The sequence below is a fragment of the Neopelma chrysocephalum genome, unplaced genomic scaffold (genome assembly GCF_003984885.1).
Source record: "Neopelma chrysocephalum unplaced genomic scaffold, ASM398488v2 Primary Assembly neopelma1_182, whole genome shotgun sequence".
NCBI classification, from domain to species: domain Eukaryota; kingdom Metazoa; phylum Chordata; class Aves; order Passeriformes; family Pipridae; genus Neopelma; species Neopelma chrysocephalum.
The window spans coordinates 9,502-30,554 of record NW_020897844.1 but is presented as its reverse complement, the minus strand read 5'-3'; the positions used below and the strand labels follow the sequence as shown (position 1 = coordinate 30,554).

Here is a 21,053-nt window from a genome sequence, read left to right as displayed (position 1 = left end):
ACCGGGAGCCGCTGCCGGCACCGGGCACGGCGGGGCCGGGTGTGTGTCCGCCCCCCATCCCCGGGAACGGCGGGGGCCGCGCAACGGAGCCGGTAACGGACACAGCACACGGCACAGTGGCGGGCTCGGCCCACACGCACTACAGCGGTATTTAATACACCCCGCGAGACACCGGGCCGTGCTGGCCCTTGCACAAAAGCCTGGAACAATTTGCTCGGACCGTTGGGCAAAGCAGCCTGGCAGCCCGAGAGACGCGGGTTGCGGAGCTGCTGGAGGAGACCCTGGAGGCCCAGGGCACCTGTGTATCCGCCTCTGTCTTCTACATCCACCTTGGAGAGCGCAAGTCCCGTGCGACTGGGCAGTCCCCGAGGTGCCTCAACACCTGCCAGCCTCGCTCCTCCATGAGGGGTCTCGTGGGTACATCGTGTGGAGCACAGACGGTGAAAAATAACCACACGGGAGCTTAGCTGCAGGTCCCCTCTGCCCCCCACCCCAACACTCACTGGCACCTGGGCAAGGCAGTTTTGCCCCTGAGAGCAGCAGGGCTGGGGTAAGGAGGTGCTGCCCCATCTCACAGCCTCCAGCAGCTCTGCCGGGACAACCTTGGACAACACACACTTCCAGCATCATGACACTCTAAGATTTCCCTAAAAGCAAATATCAAAGAGACAAAGTTGGGTCTTACAAAAGCCAGGCTTCTTGAGCCCAACAGCTGCCTACTTGTGGAAAATGGATGATCTACAATAAAAACACATCAAAAAGCATCTTTGATGTTTTTCAGCTGCCGAACAGCCAGATCAACCGGGAGACTGAACTTCAAGTTGCTCAGGCGGCTGAGGAGGGTGAGCGCGCTCTCAAAACCCGTGTTGGCCATGTAGCTCCAGGGCTGGTAGTGGGACTGCACCAGAGCTCCAGACTTGCAGATGAGGTTGAGCCAGGAGACCAGGCGCTGCTCGTTCAGTGCCATGCACACCAGCGCCTTCAGCTCCGAGTCCGCGCTGCGCTTGAAGGGGCCGTGCTCCGTGAGCACCGTGTGGATGGCAGCCAGCAGGCTCTGCTTGGGGGTGGTGGCCACTGCTCCTGTCACAGGCAGGGCGAAGGACTGGGAGAGCTTGCGAGCCGGGGATTCCACGAAGGCTTGTCCGTTCTTAGCATTGTAATACTTGACAAAGAGCTCCCAGGGGTGCATGGTCCGCGGCGAGGGGGTGAATGCAGGGATCAAGCACGCGATGGGTGCCAACACCAGGCTCATGCCAGGGGAAGAGGCGTAGAGCCCGTGAGCCATCAAGTCCCGCAGAGCGACTGTCAGCTCCCTGCGCACAGCCAGAGTCAGCTCGTCTCTGCCTCCCAGGGGAATGTCCTGCAGCTCAGAGCAGACAACCTGCTCTGCCTGTTGGTGTTTCAAGGCGAGCTGCCTCACCCGCTCCACCGACAACTCCAGTTTCTTAATTAAGGGGGAGAAGTCCTTGTTGTCTTGGTCTTTCTGCCAGAAGGTGCGAGGGATCTGACCTGTGGCACAGCCAAACTGGCTGACAGCAAAGATCTGCAGCACAGCCAGCACACGGCGCATGAGCTGCAGGCCCGTTTCTCGCATCCTTTTGGCATCTTCTGGGTTCACTGACCAGGTCAGAAAAGAGAAAAACATACTCTCGTTAGGGAGTCAACAGCGCTGCTTGTTCATACACACAAAAGGAGTGTAAATGTCTGCAAATTCCATCAGGCCAACATTCTGACTAGCAGCAGATACCTCATGCTGCACTACTTAGTTCCAGTAAGTTCACGGGATAAGTAGGGAAATCTCAAACTGGATCCCCCCAGCTCACAGTACCTGCTTACGGAGTTCAGAGCTTGAAGAGCATGAATTAGAATGCATCAGACAGGGCTGCTCAATCTGTCTGCGTTTTGCACTATCAGCAGTCCCTTCTCTTCCTGACCCCTGCTGAGTACCAATCCCACCCTCTCTGCCTCACGTTCAGGCTCTGTGACTACTCTGAGGATCACATAGAGGGCGGGTAAAGGAACTAGACACAAGCCCTCAGCAGTGGGACTGGGGAAGTACAGAGACCAACTGTCAGGAAAAAGCAGAGTATGACTGGTTTGTGCCTGTCACAGCTCCAGGGAGGGACAGCCAGAACTGTGCCAGCAGCGCCAAGCCCAGTGGTGCCCACCTCTGTTCCCAGAAGGCTGAGTGCTGGGTTTGTAGGAGCCCCCGCAGTCACAGTGTCCATCTTCTGCCTTACCAGAGCTTCCAACTTCATCTACAACAAGGATTTCACACCATTATTTCACATTTATGAATTTCAGCTGTGCATACAGTATTAAGGTCAACATTCCTCAGACCTCTCTGGACCTCTTTTGCTACTCTGTCCTTTTCCTCACCATCAGTTTAGAGAGAGGTCACTTTCCTGTGACCCAGAAGCTGTTTCCAACATCTGGGACCTCCCTCCTCATGACCGCGTCAGGGAATTACACAGCAATTCAGTCTGCTCATCCAAAAACTCATCACTGACCCTGAATGAAGTTGATGAACATTTCGAGGTCCCTTATCTGGGTCTTCAGCTGTTCCACCAGCTGCTCCTTCACCCTGGCTGGGTTTACAATCTGTGCTATGGCAGCATCCACCCGCTGCCGCAGTTCCTCTGGAGAGAGCGTTGCGATATCTTCGCTCAAGTCCATGTCCAGCTTCTTTATCAACTCATTTATAATCATCTGCAAAATACAAGTGAGCAGCATGATTTCACCATGTGGCACTGCTGCCCAGGATACTCCTTTCCCAGACACTCGCTTGGAAACAGGATGCCTCTGCTGCACAGAAATAAATTGCAAAAGACACGGGACAGGTTCACAAGTGTAGACAAACTACTGACATTCTATTTCAGCTGCTAACAAGAAATACAGATTGATAAGCACCTACAGTCTGTAAGAGGCTCACAAGGGCTAGGAAATACAGGAGGTTTTGTGAGCCTTACCCGTTGCCTTTCCATAACCACAGACTGTGGCAAAGAGTCATAGCTGCCCTCTTGGTAAGCAAAGGTCTCCAGGTCATCCAGCTGTGTCTTGAGCTGCAGGATCAGCTCTCTGTGCTTCTCCTTCTGGACCTCAATTTGTTCCTGCTTCTCTCGCTCACCCTGAAAAAAAGTTACCAGTAAATCAAATGGAAGGCTTATTGTCATAGCCAGGCCCCAGAGAACGGGATCATGACATGAGGAATGTTTCCTGCAGCTCATGCACTTCACTAGCGAGCACTGCAAACCAGCCTGAGAAAGAAATGTGTCTAAGCACCAAGGAGAGGTGCCAGCCACATCACCTCATCTGACAGGGCAAGGAAAGTGCTTCTCCAGGCCTCCTGCACCCACACCCCACCCCACAAGGCTGGGATCCAGGAAGAAAGTGGCCAAATAACGTGTATGTAAATAATGCCTACATATAACAGATCCTCTGACTCACTTGTGCCGTAGGTGGGAGTGGAGCGGTGACACACCACTCAGGGCTTTAGGGCACGTCCCTGCGAGCTGGCACCGAGTCAGCAGGGCCCTGAGTGTGTCTGGCACCGATCTCTGTGCAAACACCAGCACTGCGGGCAGCGCAGCTGCTGAGCCCCCGCCGGCAGCGCTAACGGGCTTCAGCCGGGACACGCGCACGTACAGATGCCGGGGCGGGCAGCGCGGGACCAGGAGCCACGGGACGCCGGTACCCGCGGCGCCGGTGCTCTCTGTGCCCAAACAAGGCCCCGCTCCGCCCGGCCGCGGGCACTCACCGGGGCGGCACCGAGCCCGTGGGGCAGCGGCGCGGGGCAGCCGCGGAAGGCGAAGTCCTCGAGGTCGCGGAGCAGGCGCTGCTGCTCGGCGGGGCCGGCCCGGGCCACCTGCCGCAGCCGGAACTGCACCTGAGCGAAGTGCGAGGCGAGCGCCAGCAGCGCTCCGTGCAGCCGGCGCCGCTCGGCCCGCAGCCGCGGCACCGACTGCGGCGACCCGCCGCCTGCCACCTCGTCCTCGTCCTCTTCCTCCTCTGCCTCCTCTTCCTCCTCCTCCGCCGACACGGCGCCCACGGGCGCCCAGCGCTCGCCGGGGCCCAGCGGGCCGCCCTCCGCCTCCATGGCCGCCGCTACCGGCGCCGTGACACCGCCGCCATCTTGCCGACGCGGGGCGGGGCAATGGGCGGGGCCAGCGCGCCCCCTCGCGGCCCGGTGGGGCGGCCGCGGGGACCCCGGGGCGCCCACAGCGGGAGGCGGCGGCCGGGCCGCGGGTTGTCCGCGCTGTGCCCGCCCCGGCCGGCCCCCGATCCCGGCCCCCGATCCCGGCCCCGCCGGCAGCCGCGCCCCCTGCCCGAAATAGCGCGGGGCGGAGTCGGCAAGGCCATGGCGAGGTGAGCGCGGTCGGACGGGACAGGCAGCGCCTGCACGGCGCCCGGTCCCTGGCCGGCGCACCGCCAGGCAGGACCCTGCGACCCGGGGCAGCGGGGAACCGCGCCGGGACCCGCAGGGGGGAGCGGGAACAGGGTCGAGGGGCGTGCGGGGCGGGAGAGGGGAGCGCCGCGTGCCCACCTCCCGGCCGGAACCCGCCCGGCTCCCGCTGCCAGCCCCGGGGCTCGACCCAGGCAGCGCCCGCGTCCGGGGCCCCTTCCTCGCCCCTGTCCCCCGTGCCCTGTGCGGGCCCTGCAGAGCGCTTTTGGGCACCGGGGGAATGTCCGCTGGTGACACCTTCTGGTCTGCTCTTCCCCAAGGCAGCCTGCGAAGACACTGTGGTACGACCGCCCGCGGTACGTGTACCTGGAGTTCTGTGTCGAGGACAGCACAGACGTGAAGGTCGTCATCGAGGACCAGCGGCTGGTGTTCAGGTGAGCAGCCACTGCCCTGCTGACTGGCGACATGGCCTGAACTGGGGGTTGTTTGGAGGATAGAGAGGCCTCTGAGAGAGCAGCGCACACATGGCCTCAACCATCTCCTAAGCCAGGCTGTTACGGTGTTTTGGCAGTTGCAAAAATGCAGACGGTGTTGAGTTCTACAATGAGATCAACCTGTACGCCAGAGTCAACTCCAAGGTGAGGCTTCCCCCCAACAAACTGTTCTCCACCAGCCTATATAAGGCTCAGAGTCAGAGCCAGCCTGTGCAGTCTTGAGCAATGCTGCTTAGTGTTGAATCCTGCCTGTGTCCTGAGAGCTTCAGTGAGGTGAGCACACACCTCAGAGCCCTGACCGTGCCCAGGGCTGGTACTTGAGGTGCTGGCTTGAGCCAGAAACAACTTGTCTCCGTGGTTCTGTATCCCCCTCGGTCTGTGTGGGGCTGAGCTTTATAACCCTGTCTAGCTCTACAGAGAGGAGTCTGACAGACACGGAGGTGAGACACCCCTGATCTCTTGGCAGGACTCACGGGAGAAGCGCTCTGACCGGTCCATCACATGCTTTATGAGGAAGTGGAAGGAGAAAGTGGCCTGGCCACGCATCACCAAGGAGAACATCAAGGTGTGTGTAGTGCCTGGCAGCCAGGACCAGCCTCAGCACGTGTCCTGTCCCCATGCAGCACCTCGCGACTCCCAGGGACCAACCTGCCCCTGGGACAGACACAGAGGGCCCCACGGGGGACCCCAAGAAAGAGCTCCCAAAAAACCCAACCTGACAATCACTGCTAGTCCACAAATTAGTGCAATCCAGGAAGGATGCAGCACCTCTTTTCCTTGACACAGGCAGGGTCAGGACCAGTGCCTGCAGGCAAAGGGACACCCCTGCTTCCTGCCTTTTCCCAGGCCCTGTGCAGGAGCAGCCCGTGGGCTGTGAGTCCCTGCAGTGCTGCTCTCCCCTTCAGGGGATGCTTTCTGTGCCCACAGCCGGCCTGGCTCTCTGTGGACTTTGACAACTGGCGAGACTGGGAAGGTGATGAGGAGGTGGAGAGGGCCATGGTGGAGCAGTACGCAGAGGTGAGCTGGGCTGCTGGTTTCAGGGTCCAGGGGCACATCAGGTGGGTGCTTGGGATGAGGGGGAGCCAGCTGTTTGTTTCCCATCCAGATGCTGGAGAAGGTGACAGACAAAGGTCCCCCGCCAGCCATGGATGACCTGGATGTAAGTACCACCTGCTAGCTACTTTCCACCATGCCACTGAGCAGAGCCTGGGCTCTGACCTCTCCTGGCTCCAGGACACCGGCAGCAGCTCCTGCTGCTCCCCTCGGGCAGCCTGTCCCAGAGGCAGCGCAAACACACTCCCCGGGCTGCCAGGGGCTGCCAGCCGGTGCAGGGCTGGCCCGGTCCCTGGCATCTCCCACTTCTCCCACAGGACGACTGAAGTCCGGGCCCCCGGGGGATGCCGCGGCTGCAGGAACCTCCCGACGCCCCGGTAGCACGCACCGATGGACAGGCAGCGCGGGGAGGGTTTTCCGAGGGAGCGGAGCTGCCTCAGCTCGTGCCCCGCCGGGCGGCAGAAGCAGTCCGGTCTGCCGTGCCCGGTTACCCGCGCGGGGCAATAAACGTGTACTGCCGCAGTTGTCTGCTGTGCCCTCGGGCCGCCGCCGCGCCAGGCGCCCGGGAGCCGTCCGTCCCCGCCCGGGAGCGGTCCGTCCCCAAACGGGAGCCGTCCTTCCCCGCCCGGGAGCGGTCCATCCCCAAACGGGAGCCGTCCTTCCCCACCGGCAGCGGGCGCGCGCCGCCGCCGGGAGCGCGCCCGCTCGTCACCCCGCAGGCCCCGCCCGCTCCCGGCGCAGCGGCTGCCGCCACTTGTGCCGTGTCCGTCCCCGGGCGGTCGCGATGGTGTTCCGGTGCCAGCGGGACAGCTGGGCCCGGCAGGTACCGGCGCGGGGCGCGGGGCGGGCCCCTCACCCTAACCCTGATCCTTACGGTGCCGCCGTGTCTGTCGCAGTTCGCCACCAGGGTGGTGTCGTGCCGGGCGGCGGAGCTGCGGCCCGAGGGCGGCGGGGAGCCGGTGCGCGGGTTCCAGGTGGTGCTGGAGGACACCATCCTCTTCCCCGAGGGCGGCGGGCAGGTACGGGCCGGGGCCGGGCCGGGCCGGGCGGGGGCCGAGCCGGGACCGGCGGCGCTGACGCCTCGTGTCCGCAGCCGGACGATCGCGGCCTCATCGGGGACGTGCCGGTGCTGCGGGTGACCCGGCGGGGACCCGAGGCCGTGCACTTCGTGCCGGCCGCGCTGGAGCCCGGCGCCGAGGTGCTGCTGTCGCTGGACTGGGAGCGCCGCTTCGACCACATGCAGCAGCATTCAGGTCCGTGCCGGTACCGGGGGGGGGTGCCCGGTAACACCCCGGTTACCGTGGTGGGGGGGCGGTCAGTGCCCAGAGTGTCCCCGCCCCGGTCAGGGGAGGGGGATGCTCGGCAGCTCTGCGTGCACAGTCTGTCCCCGGCGCCACTTGGGACAGCAAGTGCCCCCTGCGAGCTCTCCTTGGCTTGTGAACAAAGCCACCGAAAACAGGTTTGGAAGGAAAAGTTCAACCCATGAAGGCAGGGCTGTCTCCACTGCTGCTCTGGGCGCTGGTAGGAGCCCTGCAGCGCCCAGTGCTTGCCTGTTGTGGGGAATGTCAGCGGGACATACACGGTGTGACTGAAAATACTCAGAGCTGGTGCTTGCATGTCTTTTCCAGGACAGCATCTCATCACTGCCATTGCAGACCAGATGTTTGGATTCAAGACAACTTCATGGTGAGCAGGATAAAGGTTCCTTTTGACCCCAGTATTACCTTGTTTGGTACGTGCCACCGTGCTGGGCTCCACAGAGCCTGAACATTAATACGCCAAAAGGAGTTTGGATATTTCATTCAAGTTCAGAGGTCCTGCCTGGGAGAGGTGGCTGACCTGGAGAGAAGCTGTACAAAGTGTTTGCTCTGTCTTGTCCTCCTCAAGTGTTTGGTTTGCACCTGGTGCTCTGAACATAACAGGGAGAGAAGTGTGTTTTGTTTCAGTCACCAGTGAGATGCTGGTGCTGCACAAAGGGATCTCCTGGATGGTCTGAGCTACAGCAGCAGATGTTCTTCCTCGGTGCAGGGAGCTGGGCCGTCAGCGAAGCCTCATTGAGCTGGACACCCCCTCAATGACAGCAGAGCAGGTCAAGGCCCTGGAAAGGAGCGTGAATGAGAAAATCCGGGACAGGGTCCCTGTGACAGTGAGGGAACTGGCTGCAGATGACCCTGAAATTGAAAGAGTAAGTGATGGGAGAGAACTGATTGTATTCGTGGGACCAGAATAACTGAGCATGGATGTCACCTTGTTTGTCACTGTTCTCCTCTGCCAGGTGAGGAGCCGGGGGCTGCCCGACGACCATGTGGGGCCAGTGCGTGTTGTGGACATCGAAGGCATTGACTCCAACATGTGCTGTGGAACTCATGTCTCCAACCTAAGTGACCTGCAGGTGGGTGGCTGCAGCCGAGCTGCCTCTGGGAGCCACACTCCACACAGAGCAATGTGTGGATTAATCAATTTAAAATTGATTTTAATCAATTTATTTTCACTGGCAGAGAGTCAATATTCACCACAAGGAATAGTCTGGTAGGAAATGACCACCTGTGTATATAACCAAAATGCTGTTCTGACCAGCGTGATTTTCTTTTTAAGGTTATTAAACTCCTTGGCACGGAAAAAGGGAAAAAGAACAAAACCAACTTGATTTTCTTGGTGGGAAACAGAGTGCTGAAATCAATTGAACAAAGTCACAGTACTGAGAAGGCTCTAACCTCCCTGCTCAAGTAATAACCTTTCCACTTCTGTTATTTCATCTTTACTCTTTCTCCTGACAGATACCACATAAGCTTCAGGGTACAGCTCCTGGGGCTGTTTATGATCTGCTTTTGCTCCTTTAGGAAATCCTTCCTTTGTCCTTCATGACAACCCAATGATCTAAATTCTCCCTGTTCTTTCAGAAATGGACCAGGTGAGCATGTAGAGGCTGTGAAAAGACTGCAGAGCTCTGTGAAGCTGCTCCAGAAGGTACGAGGATGGCTTGGAAAAGTGGGTTGTGGCTGCTTCATGTAGACCTGAGCTTTAGTTGTGGTAACTGGGAATTGAATCGTAGGCCTCAGTTTTTGTGGATATTATGAAAAGTGCTCTAACCTCTAGGAACACAAATGTATTCACACTGACTTTTCCAGCTGCAGTACAGTTCATTTGCTTTTCTTTCAGAATAACCTGAACCTGCTTCGAGACATTGCTGTTTTGATAGCTCGGGACTTCAAGAACAAACCTGCTCCAAGGCAGCTGTTTGTGTTACACAGGTACAGGGGAGCTCAGGGGAAAGGGGCCAACAATATCTCACATGTATTATGGCAGTTGCCTTTCTCACACCTATTCAGGCTTGTTTTCTCAAGGAAAAGTATAAATGAGGTGAACAAAATATTAAACTGCCTCAGTCTGCTGCAAAGTTCTGTAATTGAAGGAATCTGTTGGTAATTCAGTCACTGACTTCTGGTTTTGTAGCTGAGAAATGACTGCATCCATCTAATTTCTCTCTGCCCTTGATATTTTCAAATAAAACTAGGGAGCTCTATTTTTTAAAGATAAACACTTAAGTAATTCCTATCATGTCCACAGGAATGCCCAACAAGGATTTAGATATATGGACAAAACCTAATCTCTGTACTAAGTGCAAGAGGCCAAAACCCTTGATCAGGCCATTGGTTTCTGATTGAGATTTTTGACTCTAGAAGGGTTTTTTCCTTCCTTTTGAAGTGTTTTTTTTATCCATCCATACAGGAAAGAGGGTGATTCTGAATTTATGAACATCATCGCTAATGAGATTGGGACAGAGGTGAGTTGGTGATGAAGACTGACCTGACACCACTGGTTTTCTACCTGAGCTATACACAGACAGGGGCTGGCCAGGCTGCTGCTCCTGCTGCAGGCATGAGCTGCAGGTCTGGTTCCTTTTGACAGTTACCTGAGGTTACCTGTCCCCAGCAGCCTCAGTCTGTGGGGAAGTCCTCAACAGTGAGAATTCAGAGGACGGGGGAAGAGCCTGACCCCCAAAGCTGCACAAAGCCTCGTTGGATAGGATGGGATGGGATAGGATAAGAATAGAATAGAATAGAATAGAAAGAGTAGCCTATTTCACTTGGAAGGAACCTACAACACTCATCTAGTCCAACTGCCAACTATATCCTTTTAATTCAGGATACCCCAGTACCATGTTGTCCCAACAACATATGACAGATCCAAAGGTTCAGAAGCCACTTTCCTTTCACTTTTTTCAAGAAGTCTCTCTCTCAGTAACACACATAAACTTCTGAATTGTCAGTGTGCTGTTTCGGTCCTGTGGCCAGTGTCTGTCCTTTCCCTGAACAAAGAAGGCAGTAGTTAATCTGCAGCAACATCCATTTCTGTCCACAGGAAACCCTGCTATTCCTGACTGTGGGGGATGAAAAAGAAGCAGGACTCTTCCTTCTAGCTGGACCTGTTGAAGCAGTTGAGAGTTTAGGTCCCAGGTAACGTGTTTTGTGGTTTGTTTAAAATGAATTCTGATGTTCCAGACTGAGCAGCTGCACAGTGTAATCCAGGCATGGATCCATATTTGCTGTCTGGAGCAGGTTGGGCTGCAGCCTGTGGTGTTGTTGCTGCAGGGTGGCAGAGCTGCTGGGAGGGAAAGGAGCTGGAAAGCGTGACCGCTTCCAGGGCAAGGCAGCCAAGATGAGCCGTCGAGGAGAAGTGGAAGCTCTGCTCCAGGAATTCATCAGCCATCGAAACCCTGAAGTGTAAGAAATAATTCTCAAAGTAGGGCTTCCTTCCCTGTTTTGCACAGACCCCACTAACTTCTCTCCTGGAGAATAAAGACCTGAACCCAAAAGCTGGTGTGCACATGCTCTGCGCAGGCTGGTTTGGTGCTCACAGAAATGGGGAGGGGATCTGCAATCCGTGCTTTGCTGCAAGGGCTCTTTCATTTCCCCAGCCAAATGGTACAGGGGTTAAAGTAGTCCTTAGTTTACCACTTTGTAAGGTTACTAAAACCAAGAGGCACCTCCATCTGGCAGTACATTGGAGCCTTTTGCTTTGCACCAGTTGCTGAGGAGCAGTTGCTTGACAGTCACACTCAGCAAGAGGCCACTGGTCCTCCCTGACACCTTGGCCTGCGCAGGGACAGAGAGCATCCACAAGGGAGAGTGGGTGGTCCACGGGCAGGAGGTTGTTCCCTACCATGTACCAGTCCTTTTCCTTGTTGAGATGCAGTTGTTATTGGTCCTTTTTTGAACATTGAGAGTTTCTTGGGCTGCTGCAGCTACAAACTCCCTTGGGATCAGGCAGCCCTGCTCCCAGTGTTCCCTAAGCTCACCTTTCTAGCCCAGGCAGGCCCTGAAGCTGCTGCAGTCTCAGCTGGAGGAACTAAATGGTGCTGTGGAGCCACAGTGGGGCACAACAGGTAATTTGGGGGTTTTTTTCCTCCTTTTTGCTAGAAGTGGCATGACAGGTTCACTTTAGATGTTGGTAATAAACAGAGAAACAGAATAAAAGAAACCTCCATCCTAAGGAAGTTTATCTGTCATGAACAAAGGGATGGTGAACCTCAGCACATGATGTTCCCACATGTGGCTGCTGTGGCTGCTGTAGGGCCACAGGCCATGGCCCCTGGCTGAGCTGTTGGGACAGTGTCAGCACACAGGGAACACCGCAGAAGCTGGAGCTGGGTGTAGGGTCAGTGCTGCAGGCACTGGTTGGTTGGGGGAGATTCTGCAAATGCACACACAGAGTCTGGCAGGAAGAAAGTGTCTGCACCTCCGTATCTATTTTAGACTATCTCAGGCTGAGTGAGGATGTTTAGTGAAGGAGTTAATTGCCGGGCTGTACAGCCTGCACAGCTTGAAGCTGGAGGAAGCTCGGGATCACCACAGGGGGCCGGGATGCCGAGACCAGGGATGCCGGGGCTGGGAGAGCCGAGCTGCTGTGACCCCACGCTGATGCAGCCGCTTCCTGCACCCGGGCAGAGCTGGAGTTGGGGCTCGTGGTGGCTGGGGGCTGTGCTAGCGCTGACCACCCCGACCCCAACCCCACAGCACAGCCAAACACCAGCTCTGTCCCCACACCCTGGGAGTTCAGCACAGCCCCAGCCGAGTCACTCGGTCCCAAAGCTGAGCTTGTTTCCCTAAGCAGCAAGGTGACACGAGTTTGTCCCTGTTCCTGCCACAAGGTGCACCCAGAAGCTTTGGATAAACAGCACAAAAAGCAGCTCATCCCTTCCCCCGCCTGCTGTGCTCTCACTGTCTGACTGCAACCAGGGGCGAATGGCAAAGCCCCGGGACACCTGGCAGTGCCCTTCCCAGTGATTTGAACGTGTTTTGCAGGTGTTGGTGTTTCTCATCACTCAGGACAGACGTCCTTCCTCCACCACCCACAGTCCGTGCCACAGCCCTGCACCCAGGAGCTGATCCTGCATCCCACAGCGCAGGCCAGCAGAACACTCAAGCTCACCAGCTAAACACACCTTCAGCTTTAATAAAACACCTCCTGTGCACAGCCACACCCCCATGTCATGTGTGTATAGATACGTGTAACATATGTACACACACAGGTGTACAATCACCCCACGCTGCATCACAGCAGCGAACACCCAACGCCCCAGGGCTGCAGGGTCCCTCATGCTGGCACTTTATCTCCATGTCACAGTGTCTGCCCGTTCCTGTCACAGAGCTGCCTTGCCAGCAGACCCCAGGCACCCAGGGGTGAGCACCCTGCTCCCGGTGGTGCTGTCCCCAGCCCTGCAGTGCGGAGCTGGCGTGTCCCCATGAGCTGCAGAGGGAGTGCAGGATCTCGCCACCGCTGCTGCTGGGTCCCAGGCAGGTGACCTCCACCCGTGGGTGCAGGAGGGGCAGCAGGGGAGTCCTGGGAGTGCAAGGCTCGCTGTGCCATCAGCAAGGGCACAACTGAGTCTGTGGGTCTGTGTGGTGGGAGCCACCCGGCAGCGCCGCCTGCCCAGCCTCCACAGTCCACTCCCAGTGCAAAATCAGCAGGGAGCACACAGTGGCTGGGGTGCACCAGGGCTAGTGGGTGCCCCTGAGACCAGGGCTAGGGTGGCCACTTGCCTGGGCACAATTACCTGCAGGGACGCCCTAGGCAGCCTTCTTGTCCTGTGTGGCCATGAGGTGGGAGAGGCAGTAGGGGATGAGGCTGACAGTAGCCAGCGGCACGGCTGCGCTCTTGCAGAAGGAGAGGGCGTAGAAGAGCAGCTGCATGTGGGAGGGTGGCTTGAAGGCGTCAAAGATGTGGAGGATGATGAGGGAGGCAACGACACAGCCCAGGCGGAAGGGCAGCTGCTGGCCCTGCTTCCCCTGGCAGCTCTTCTTGTACATGTGGGAGTTGACAGCCAGCCCCAGCCCAAAGAGGACACCCAGGTTACGGAGGAGGCTGGCAAAGGGGGTGGTGTCGATGTGAACCCACTCAGGGCGGTTGCACCACCTCTGTGCCTTCTCCAGTGTCCAGAGCAGGTCCACGCCAAGCACCCGCAGCAGCAGGTAGAAACCAATGGTGAAGCTGAAGAGGAATAAGGTGATGCCCGTGTACCGATGGAGGCTGGCGTGGTAGATGCAGTGGACTTGCTGAAAGGTCTTGGCCACAGCCATCCCTGCCAGTAACAAAGCAGGAGGACTGGTCAGCGCTCAGGGTACTACAGTCCAGCATGGAAGAACTGCAGGGAAGGGCAGGGGGGATCTGATGCACTTACCTGAGAAAACACCTGCAATGACTTGGTGGGGGAAGTGAGCAGCAATGAAGACTCGAGACAGGCAGACGCAGACCTGAACTGCCCAGAACCCCGTCCAAAGCACCGTCCACAGCACCCTGCAAGGGGCAGGTGGCTACGTTGGTGCCAGGGCCAGCTTGCACTGCTTGTGGCACTGCCATCCCGCACCTTAAACTGTGCCTGGCTCTCTGCCAAGCCCATCCTCATGCAGACCCCACCTGGGGTGCCACAGCCTGTCTGTCTGTCCACAGCCTTGTGCCTTGATGGGCTTGGCTGTGCCAGTCAGTGCTGGAGCTGCCTCTGCCCAGCACAGGTTGTTCTGGTGCACAGCTTACCAGTATCCGAATGTCCTTGACTGCTTCTTCCCACCAGCAGCGGAGAGGAGGGCCACCACCATGACGTAGTACACACCTGCTGCGCCCATGGCATGGCCAGACGGGCTCCCTGGGCAAAAAGAGAGCCCCAGGTCAGATCTAGTGCAGGCCAGAGCTGAGCACAGGCAGGGTTTGTGTTGAACCACCACATCTGCACCAATGGTCAAGGTCTGCTCTGTACAGGGACCTCCCTGCCTCCCCCCACTGCAGGCACAGCTGGTGTGCCTGGGAGCACAGCAGGAATGGCCCTCTCTCAAGAGCTGGCCAGGAACACGTGCCACTAGTGGGCTGCCAACCATGACCCTGCCCAGGCCAGCACCCCCCTCCCGGCATGTGCAGGTCACCCTGGGCAAGTGCCCACTGCCCCAGCTGGGGTTGGGGGACCCTACCGGGGCTGGGGGACCCTACCAGGGCTACAGGACCCTACCAGGGCCAGTCTCGCAGGTGAGCGGGAACTGCTGGATCTCTGGGGCAGAGTTGTTGTTGTAATAGTCCGTGTCGTGGACCCACCAGTATGGTCTCTCTCCGAAGAGGATCCTGAAAAGAAAGGAGACTGGGGTCTGAGGAGGTTTTGGGCACAGCTGCAGCTTCAGCTCTGTCCTGGGAGCTGGAAGAAGCAAAGGACCCACAAGTGGTCGAGGGCATCCCGACAGACACAACATACAGCTGGTCACTTGGTTCTGACAGCTGACACTGCCTGTCCATGTCCCCATCCCCGGCCCTCAAGGGAAAGAGCTTCCTGGGTGCAAGTCAACGCAACCTCCTGTGCTGAGGGGCTCTGTGCAGCCCCTGCTCAGCACCACAGCCCTGGCTGACAAGCAGGATCTGTCTGTAGAAGGCTCCATCTCTCAGGCTGGCTCTGAGAAGGGGGGAGCTGTTGCTGCACAGCTTGGGAAGGAGCGACCATTGTCACTGCCCAGCTGGGAGCTGAACTCTGTTCTTTGTTCTACTCCAGCACTGGGGCTGAGAGCACCCAACTGGCCCGTGTTAGTCCAGCTGTGCCAACACACTCGGAGGGAGCTGTGGCTCAGGGCCACTCACCACTTGAAGACAAGGTTGAGCCAGTCTCCGATCACAGCCACCCAGATGAGTCTGATGCCCACTGCCTCACTGAAGTGGAACCAGATGGGGAAGAGGACAAAAAAAGCATTCCTGAGGTCAGCAGCATAGGAGATGAAGAGGAACCAGTCCTGGGAGCCCTGGAAGTGCTGCTGCAGCCAGTGCGTTGTCCGGATGCCCACGTCGTGCAGGAGGTTCATGTGAGCCTCCATCCTCCTCTGCTGCCCCTGCCCTCGGCTTGGCTCCGGCTGCCCCACGCTCTGCTGTGCTGCTGGGGTTTTATACCCTGCTGAGCCTTGTTTGCTGCGGGCAGGTCGCTGTCCCAGCACTGATCTTTGGACTCAAAACCACTTTTGCCAAAGGTGCATCACCGGGGGGGGTTGTTACAAACATGTTTGGAATAACTTACATAAAAGGGAAAAACAGGCTCTGAGGGCACATGGAGCACAGGGTGCTCCAGCAACAGCGCTGTCCCCTGCCCCACACTGTCCCCTCACTCAGGGGAATCCTGCAGCCCCAGCCCCTCTGGCCGCCCAATACAACAGCTCTGCTGCTCCAACTGAACTGCAGCCTTTGCTCCATTATCTGTGTGACAGCCCTGCAGAGCTGCTGTGCCCAGGGTTGATACTGCTCCCACCTCTCTGCCATCTCCCTGTGAATTACCACCAGAGCATGGCAGGGACGCCCAGGAGTGTGGAGTGGGTGCATGGAGCAGAGGACGGGCTGCCTACCCCCTCCTCATTTGCCAGGCTAATTTAACCAGGACTTCACATAATGGAAAACTTTCCAAGCCATTCCTGGAGTTCCCCACAGCCACAGACAGCCAGGCTGGGGGTGCTCCTGGCTGCCAGCCATGTTCTTCTGGTCTCTGCTGTGGGGCTAAAGAACCTTTGCAAATAGGGATGTCATTCCTCCTCCCAGCACCACTCCACTGTGTTAATCCTTCCTGCACCATCAGACCCCAGCTGAGGGGACAGAGCCAAACATGCCACTCATCCCATGGCACTGGATACCAGCCCTTGGCTGTTCCCTCAACCCCAGCCACACTCTGTTGTCACTGGCAGCACTGTGGGCACCACAACCTCATCATCCACAACCGCTGTTGCACGAACATGCAGCTTTGTGGCAGCAGCACAGGGTGCTCAGCTATCACCTGCCACACCTGAACAGGCAGCTGCCCATGATGGGAGCAGGCAGCTGCCCATGATGGGAGCAGGCAGCAAGGTGTTAGTGATCAGCAGCCAGTGGAATGCATCACTTATTTCCCTCGTGAGCAGGCAGGTCAAGATCCTTGAACCGCTGCCATAAGCTGTTTGCTGCTGTGAGAGTCATATCCTGAGCCAAGTCCTGCCCACAAACAGCGAGGTCTACAGGCAGCATCCTGTCCCCCCTGCCCACGCAGAGCCCAGGGAGCCACGGGGTCTGACAGCCCAGCAAACCTTCCTCCCTGGGATATGGGCACGAATGGCCCGTGAGAGCAGCAGTGCAAATGCTGTGGGGTCAGCCCTGCCACAGGTACATCCTTGCCCAGGGTTGGTCCTCCCCATCCCTCCCAGCCCAGCCTTGCTGCATCCAAAGGGGGTAGTCTGAGCTCCTGACCTACAGAACACCCCAACAAAACAGAAGTTTGCAAAGAACTGGAGTTACTCTTGCAAAACATATTCCCTAACTGCTCGTTTCAGGGTCTTCAACTGAGAGTGGCTTTGGCCAGCGTGAAGGAATGCAACAGACTTGGCTTCTGTGTCAAAAACATTTTGAAACCATCAGCAATAAATCCTCCACGGGAGATTTCACAGCAGAAAATGGGGCAAAATGCTCTGGGGGATGGGGACTAGCACTCCAGTCCACTTGGAAAGTCACTGCAGGAAACCTGGGGCTGCAGCAGGGAGAGACCAGGAAGCAGGACAGAAGCAATCGCCTCCTCTCTCCCAGCGTGGAGGACGGAGTGGCACAGCCCAGTACCCCCCTGTGCAGTGGCCAGGTACACATGCCACGGGTCAGGTCTGTGCCAGAGCTGCCAGGATGCACGCAGTGGTTTCCCAGCACTGCTCCATGCCCCTGCACTGTGGATAAATCCCTGGTCCCAAAGTCACTGTGTGGAGCAGGGCCAGGTTGGGGCAGCAGGAGCTGGCGACCCCCTGGGCACCACAGGGTTCTGCATCCTGGCCCATCTGACACCAGCTTGAGGAGCACCATGCCAGGCTCCAGCTCACCCCCTGCACCAAGCAGCCACGCTGGCAGCATTGCAAACTGGCTGGGGAGGCTTTCTCAGGGAAGCAGCGGGGCCAGGCTGGGGGAACCTGATTTCTGCCCTGGGCCTGTGCACACTGAGCTCAGGATCAGCTGGCAGCCCAGGAGGAGTGTGCCTGCAGTGGCAGCAGCTGGATCTGGGACACAGAGCTCCAGATGGAGCTACAGCAGGTGCAGCACAAGCGGGTGCTGTAACATAGTGTGCTGCATGCACTGCCAATGTTTGGTCCAGAACGTTCCCAGATGGCTGCAAGGTCCGGGCCGGGCAGCAGCGGGTCACTGCCAGCACGGGACTGCGTCAGCAGGCAGAGTCCAGGCAGCACCACACACACGTGGGCACGCAGCAGTGGGCAGGACACCAGCCAGCATGACTGTCCTCTCACACGAGGCCTCAGAGGACCTCTGGGCACAGTCCCTGCTGTCACCCCAGGGCAGCCAGGGACCACTGCAGCCTCCCACCGAGCCACGGCCTCAGCTGCTCACTCTCCACAATGCCCCTGGGTGCTGCTGGGAGCTGAGGTGAAGTGCAGCTGCCATTAGGACTTCTCAAACCCCTTGCAGCATGGTTCTGGGCAGACCCAGCCACTACACTGAGGGGTCAGAGAGGATGGACACCCACCATGCCCACAGAGACACCTTGGCTGGTGCTTGGCATCTGCAGCCACGTGCCAGGACTGGCACCACCCTCCCCTCCTTGGTGCTCCTTGGTGCCCCATCCCAGCCTGGCACAGTGGGGATGGGCTCTGGAGCCTGCAGGATCCCACAGGCCAGGACTGCACAAGCAGCTGGGGGTGCAGGAGCAAGAGTCTTTGCACCGGGGGGGTGGGGTGGGGGGCTAAGCATGACGGGCAGCAGCCAAGGCCAGAACTGATTAATGCTGCTCAGAACAGCTGTTACACATTAACTCCTTTGTTTGTCCCATGTGTCCCAGCAGGAGCCTCCTACCAGCACCCTGGGCCCAGGAGCAGGGCTGGGGCACCCTCACACAGCCATGCCAGGCACTGTGCTGGGCGCTGTGCCAGCCCCCACAGCCCTTGGACCCCTGCAGAGCTGAGCCAGGGCCACCCCTTACAGGACACCAGTCCCCACAGCATCAGCCATACTGGGGTCTGGCCCCGGCCTTAGGAGCCACAGCAGCACCTGTGAGCTACTCAGATTTGGTCAGGGAAAGCACTCCAGTGCCTGTCTATTGGGAAGGGCAGACACGGGGCAGCCCAGCTCGGGCAGTGCCCCTCTGGGGCCCCAACCGTGGGCTCCTCCCATGAGCTCCCAGTGAGCCCAGCACACTGTCCCTACCTGCAGAGTTGGCGCTGCAGCAGCTGCCAGAGCCTGGTAGCACCTGGGCCCTGCAGTTGGGATGCTGCAGCGGCTGCGAGGCTGGGGAGGATCTTTTGGGCATCCCAGAGCTGCCATCTCCCTGTGGATGGGAGTGCCATCACACCACAGCTCCTGCCACCCTGGGCAAAACCTCAGGTGGACTGTGGCTCCAAGGGCAGCTGTGGCTTTGTGCCATGTGCAGCCCTGACTGGCACTGTCCCCCTGTGAGCACTGGTGTACCTTGGGCAGGTGGCAGGAGCCCTGTCTGAGTGGAGGGGAGCAGCTGTGGGCACCACACGGAACACAGGATGACACCGGATGGAGATCAAAAAATCACTCCTAGCAGCTGTTTTTCAGAGGTTTTGGTTGCACCTTTAGCAGCACTGCAGTGCTGAAATGACAGCTGAGCACCTTCAAAAACCGACCCTGAGCACATGACACCCTGGGCAGGGGGAGGGCAGGTCCTGGGGTGGTGACAGAGCCCCTCCAATGCACCTGCCCGATGCCCACATGGGTGGGGAGGGGGCAGCAGGCCCTGGCCCGTCACACCCCACCAAATGGAGGTGCCAGGCTGACGTTGAGGAAGCCCCCAAAGTGGAAGGGAGGAAGGTGGGGGGCACATGCAGCAGTGGTGGGCAGGCAGGCGAGGGGGTTGGCCCCGCATGCCCTGGTGTCCTGCTCACTGCTGAAGTACACACTGCCACGTGAGTCCACTGAGGGGTCCTCGTTGAAGTAGTTGTAGGGCCTCAGGAAAAAGCCAACACTGTTCCCCACGGCCACCGTGTTGGGGACATCTTCAGCATGGGGGACGTGCAGGAACCCCACGGAGATCCAGGCGACCAGGTCCTGGGCAGGAGAGCAAAGAGGCATTTATCAGGCTGAGCAGGACTCTTCCAGCCTGGCAGCTGCTCAGTTTGACTCTGGGACACGTGAAGCCTCTGTCCAGGGCAGGAGCCAGGATAGCACCCACAGGGCTCAGCTCCTCTCCCCCCCAGGGCCCCCCAGCTCACCTCGTTGGTGATGGTCTCATTGTTGATGAAGTCGGCGAAGGCAACGGTGGGTGTCCAGGGGTCATTCTGGTTGTAGGTGCTGGTGCTGGTGGACTCCTCCTCCTTCCGCCGGGTGACAGCCAGCTGGTACCTGCCAGCACAGGGAGCAAAGGGGCTTTTCCATGCTGGGCAGGGCAGCCATGGCATTGCTGGGTGCTGGATGCACTGGCAAACTGGGGCTGGATGCACCCCTGGTGCATGCCAGGGGACCTGGTCTGTCCTGGGGTAGGGAGGGAAAGGGCTGGCAGGGATAAGCATGGCACTAATGGGCAGCAGCCCCAGCACCTTTGGGCTTGCAGGGAATGCCTTACTGCCCGTGGCTTTTCCAGCATGGCTGGGAAACACAAATTGATCCAGGCACAGATGCTGCCGCTCAACGCCCAACACAGTCCCTTCACCACAGCTACTTCTCACCCATACAGACTCCCCCAGCACGAGCTCTGTTAGTTCACCCTGGCAGCAAGACTGGCCTGTGCTTATCCCAAGCATTTTCTAAAACACATTCTGTCCTCAAGAGAAGATATCACAACCTAGGGAAGCCAGTGCTTCCCTTGGGAATTAGTCCGGCAGCTTGGTTCCCCTCAAAGGGAAAATCACGTCGTTTCTCTAAGTTAGTCTGATCCGGGGTCAGATTCCTGCCTGTGACCTACCATGAGCAGACGTTATTGAGCAACTTTTCAAGGGAATTTCAGAGCCAAAACCCAGGCATGTTCTCTGTTTAACCCTTCCCTGCAGCTTGGCACAGGCCTGCCAGAAGTGGCAGCTCCCCCGCACCAGGAGCAGGAGGAGCAGGGATGAGTGGGGGAATAGGGAGTGGGAGCCAAGTGCTCCCCAGCCCTGGCACCCACCTGCCCCAGCTGACAGACCGCTCCATGGAGCTGTTGATGGGCAGGTGCTTCCCAGCAAAGCTGATGATCTGGATCCGGTAGCTGCGTGGGTGCCCCCACTTGTTGGGATTGGGGCTGGCAAAGGAGAGGTAGCGGGGCATGGGGGCATTGAGCAGGAATGCTGCCTCATCCTCCCTCTCCAGCCTTTTCCTGCGAAGGTACGGACGCTCGATGGTGTTCTGCGTGCTCCAGGGATCTTTGATAATCTCATACTCCATGTCCTGGGTCTCCAGGAAGTTTGGCTGCCCTGTGAAGCAGAAGGGAAAACACTCTCGACCTCCACACCCCAGGCAGAGCTGCAGGCCACAGTGAACCACAGCCACGAACAAAGGTGGCCAGACCTACCATCGACATCGAGGTCCACCTTGTAATGCATGTGGTGGAAGTGCATCGTTCCCAGTGTGTGGGGCCCAACCCTGTTGCCATAGTTAGTGCCTTGTCCGTGGAGGAAGGAGGTGCTAATGTAGCC

General features: G+C 58.3%; 5 protein-coding genes across 7 annotated transcripts; 2 read left to right on the top strand and 3 right to left on the bottom strand.

Annotated features, from left to right (window-relative positions):
• Nucleotides 1-125: 125 nt before the first annotated feature.
• Nucleotides 126-4,133, bottom strand: RUNDC1 (RUN domain containing 1). The gene is made up of 5 exons (XM_027702216.1): nucleotides 3,758-4,133; nucleotides 2,970-3,128; nucleotides 2,511-2,709; nucleotides 2,169-2,258; nucleotides 126-1,617 (listed from the first exon to the last, which is right to left on the bottom strand). Exons 1-5 carry the CDS (start codon nucleotides 4,094-4,096, stop codon nucleotides 755-757), a joined length of 1,650 nt encoding a protein of 549 aa, XP_027558017.1. The 5' UTR covers nucleotides 4,097-4,133; the 3' UTR covers nucleotides 126-754.
• Nucleotides 4,134-4,263: 130 nt separating this feature from the next.
• On the top strand, nucleotides 4,264-6,471 carry PTGES3L (prostaglandin E synthase 3 like). Of its 2 annotated transcripts, none has more exons than XM_027702221.1 (7): nucleotides 4,264-4,365; nucleotides 4,723-4,836; nucleotides 4,974-5,040; nucleotides 5,363-5,461; nucleotides 5,824-5,913; nucleotides 5,983-6,055; nucleotides 6,267-6,471. In XM_027702221.1, exons 1-6 carry the CDS (start codon nucleotides 4,358-4,360, stop codon nucleotides 6,046-6,048), a joined length of 444 nt encoding a protein of 147 aa, XP_027558022.1. In that variant the 5' UTR covers nucleotides 4,264-4,357; the 3' UTR covers nucleotides 6,049-6,055; nucleotides 6,267-6,471. The 2 variants fall into 2 exon arrangements, with proteins under 2 accessions (XP_027558022.1, XP_027558023.1); XM_027702222.1 differs by having other exon boundaries at nucleotides 4,267-4,365; nucleotides 6,002-6,055.
• Nucleotides 6,472-6,683: 212 nt separating this feature from the next.
• LOC113976748 (alanyl-tRNA editing protein Aarsd1-like) lies at nucleotides 6,684-12,432 on the top strand. 2 transcript variants are annotated; one of them, XM_027702217.1, is made up of 14 exons: nucleotides 6,684-6,772; nucleotides 6,846-6,968; nucleotides 7,043-7,202; nucleotides 7,578-7,635; nucleotides 7,978-8,134; nucleotides 8,225-8,341; nucleotides 8,545-8,675; nucleotides 8,850-8,916; nucleotides 9,109-9,200; nucleotides 9,679-9,733; nucleotides 10,312-10,406; nucleotides 10,542-10,673; nucleotides 11,257-11,335; nucleotides 12,255-12,432. In XM_027702217.1, exons 1-13 carry the CDS (start codon nucleotides 6,734-6,736, stop codon nucleotides 11,270-11,272), a joined length of 1,242 nt encoding a protein of 413 aa, XP_027558018.1. In that variant the 5' UTR covers nucleotides 6,684-6,733; the 3' UTR covers nucleotides 11,273-11,335; nucleotides 12,255-12,432. The 2 variants fall into 2 exon arrangements, with proteins under 2 accessions (XP_027558018.1, XP_027558019.1); XM_027702218.1 differs by lacking the exons at nucleotides 11,257-11,335; nucleotides 12,255-12,432 and having other exon boundaries at nucleotides 10,542-10,765.
• G6PC (glucose-6-phosphatase catalytic subunit) lies at nucleotides 12,386-15,361 on the bottom strand. Its single transcript, XM_027702219.1, has 5 exons — nucleotides 15,064-15,361; nucleotides 14,450-14,559; nucleotides 13,984-14,092; nucleotides 13,631-13,746; nucleotides 12,386-13,531 (listed from the first exon to the last, which is right to left on the bottom strand). The coding sequence occupies exons 1-5, from the start codon at nucleotides 15,291-15,293 to the stop codon at nucleotides 13,020-13,022; spliced, it is 1,077 nt and encodes a 358-aa protein (XP_027558020.1). The 5' UTR covers nucleotides 15,294-15,361; the 3' UTR covers nucleotides 12,386-13,019.
• Nucleotides 15,362-18,995: 3,634 nt separating this feature from the next.
• Nucleotides 18,996-21,053, bottom strand: LOC113976757 (membrane primary amine oxidase-like; the record flags this gene model as incomplete). The annotated part of the gene is made up of 4 exons (XM_027702256.1): nucleotides 18,996-19,494; nucleotides 19,659-19,788; nucleotides 20,546-20,831; nucleotides 20,930-21,053. Coding segments are annotated over 4 exons (843 nt in total), but the record flags the coding sequence as incomplete, so codon positions are not given.

Coding starts and splice junctions, on each gene's coding strand:
- G6PC (XM_027702219.1), bottom strand. CDS start 15,293: ATGGAGGCTCACATGAACCTCCTGCACGACGTGGGCATCCGGACAACG. Junction 14,560..15,063: donor CTCAACCTTGTCTTCAAGTG/GTGAGTGGCCCT, acceptor CTTTCTTTTCAG/GATCCTCTTCGGAGAGAGAC. Junction 13,747..13,983: donor TCAAGGACATTCGGATACTG/GTAAGCTGTGCA, acceptor TGCCCCTTGCAG/GGTGCTGTGGACGGTGCTTT.
- LOC113976748 (XM_027702217.1), top strand. CDS start 6,734: ATGGTGTTCCGGTGCCAGCGGGACAGCTGGGCCCGGCAG. Junction 8,135..8,224: donor ATGACCCTGAAATTGAAAGA/GTAAGTGATGGG, acceptor CTCCTCTGCCAG/GTGAGGAGCCGGGGGCTGCC. Junction 9,201..9,678: donor CAGCTGTTTGTGTTACACAG/GTACAGGGGAGC, acceptor CCATCCATACAG/GAAAGAGGGTGATTCTGAAT.
- PTGES3L (XM_027702221.1), top strand. Junction 5,041..5,362: donor ACGCCAGAGTCAACTCCAAG/GTGAGGCTTCCC, acceptor ATCTCTTGGCAG/GACTCACGGGAGAAGCGCTC. Junction 5,462..5,823: donor TCACCAAGGAGAACATCAAG/GTGTGTGTAGTG, acceptor CTGTGCCCACAG/CCGGCCTGGCTCTCTGTGGA.
- RUNDC1 (XM_027702216.1), bottom strand. CDS start 4,096: ATGGAGGCGGAGGGCGGCCCGCTGGGCCCCGGCGAGCGCTGGGCGCCC. Junction 2,710..2,969: donor TGGTTATGGAAAGGCAACGG/GTAAGGCTCACA, acceptor TGTATTTTGCAG/ATGATTATAAATGAGTTGAT. Junction 1,618..2,168: donor TCAGCCTTCTGGGAACAGAG/GTGGGCACCACT, acceptor TGACCTGGTCAG/TGAACCCAGAAGATGCCAAA.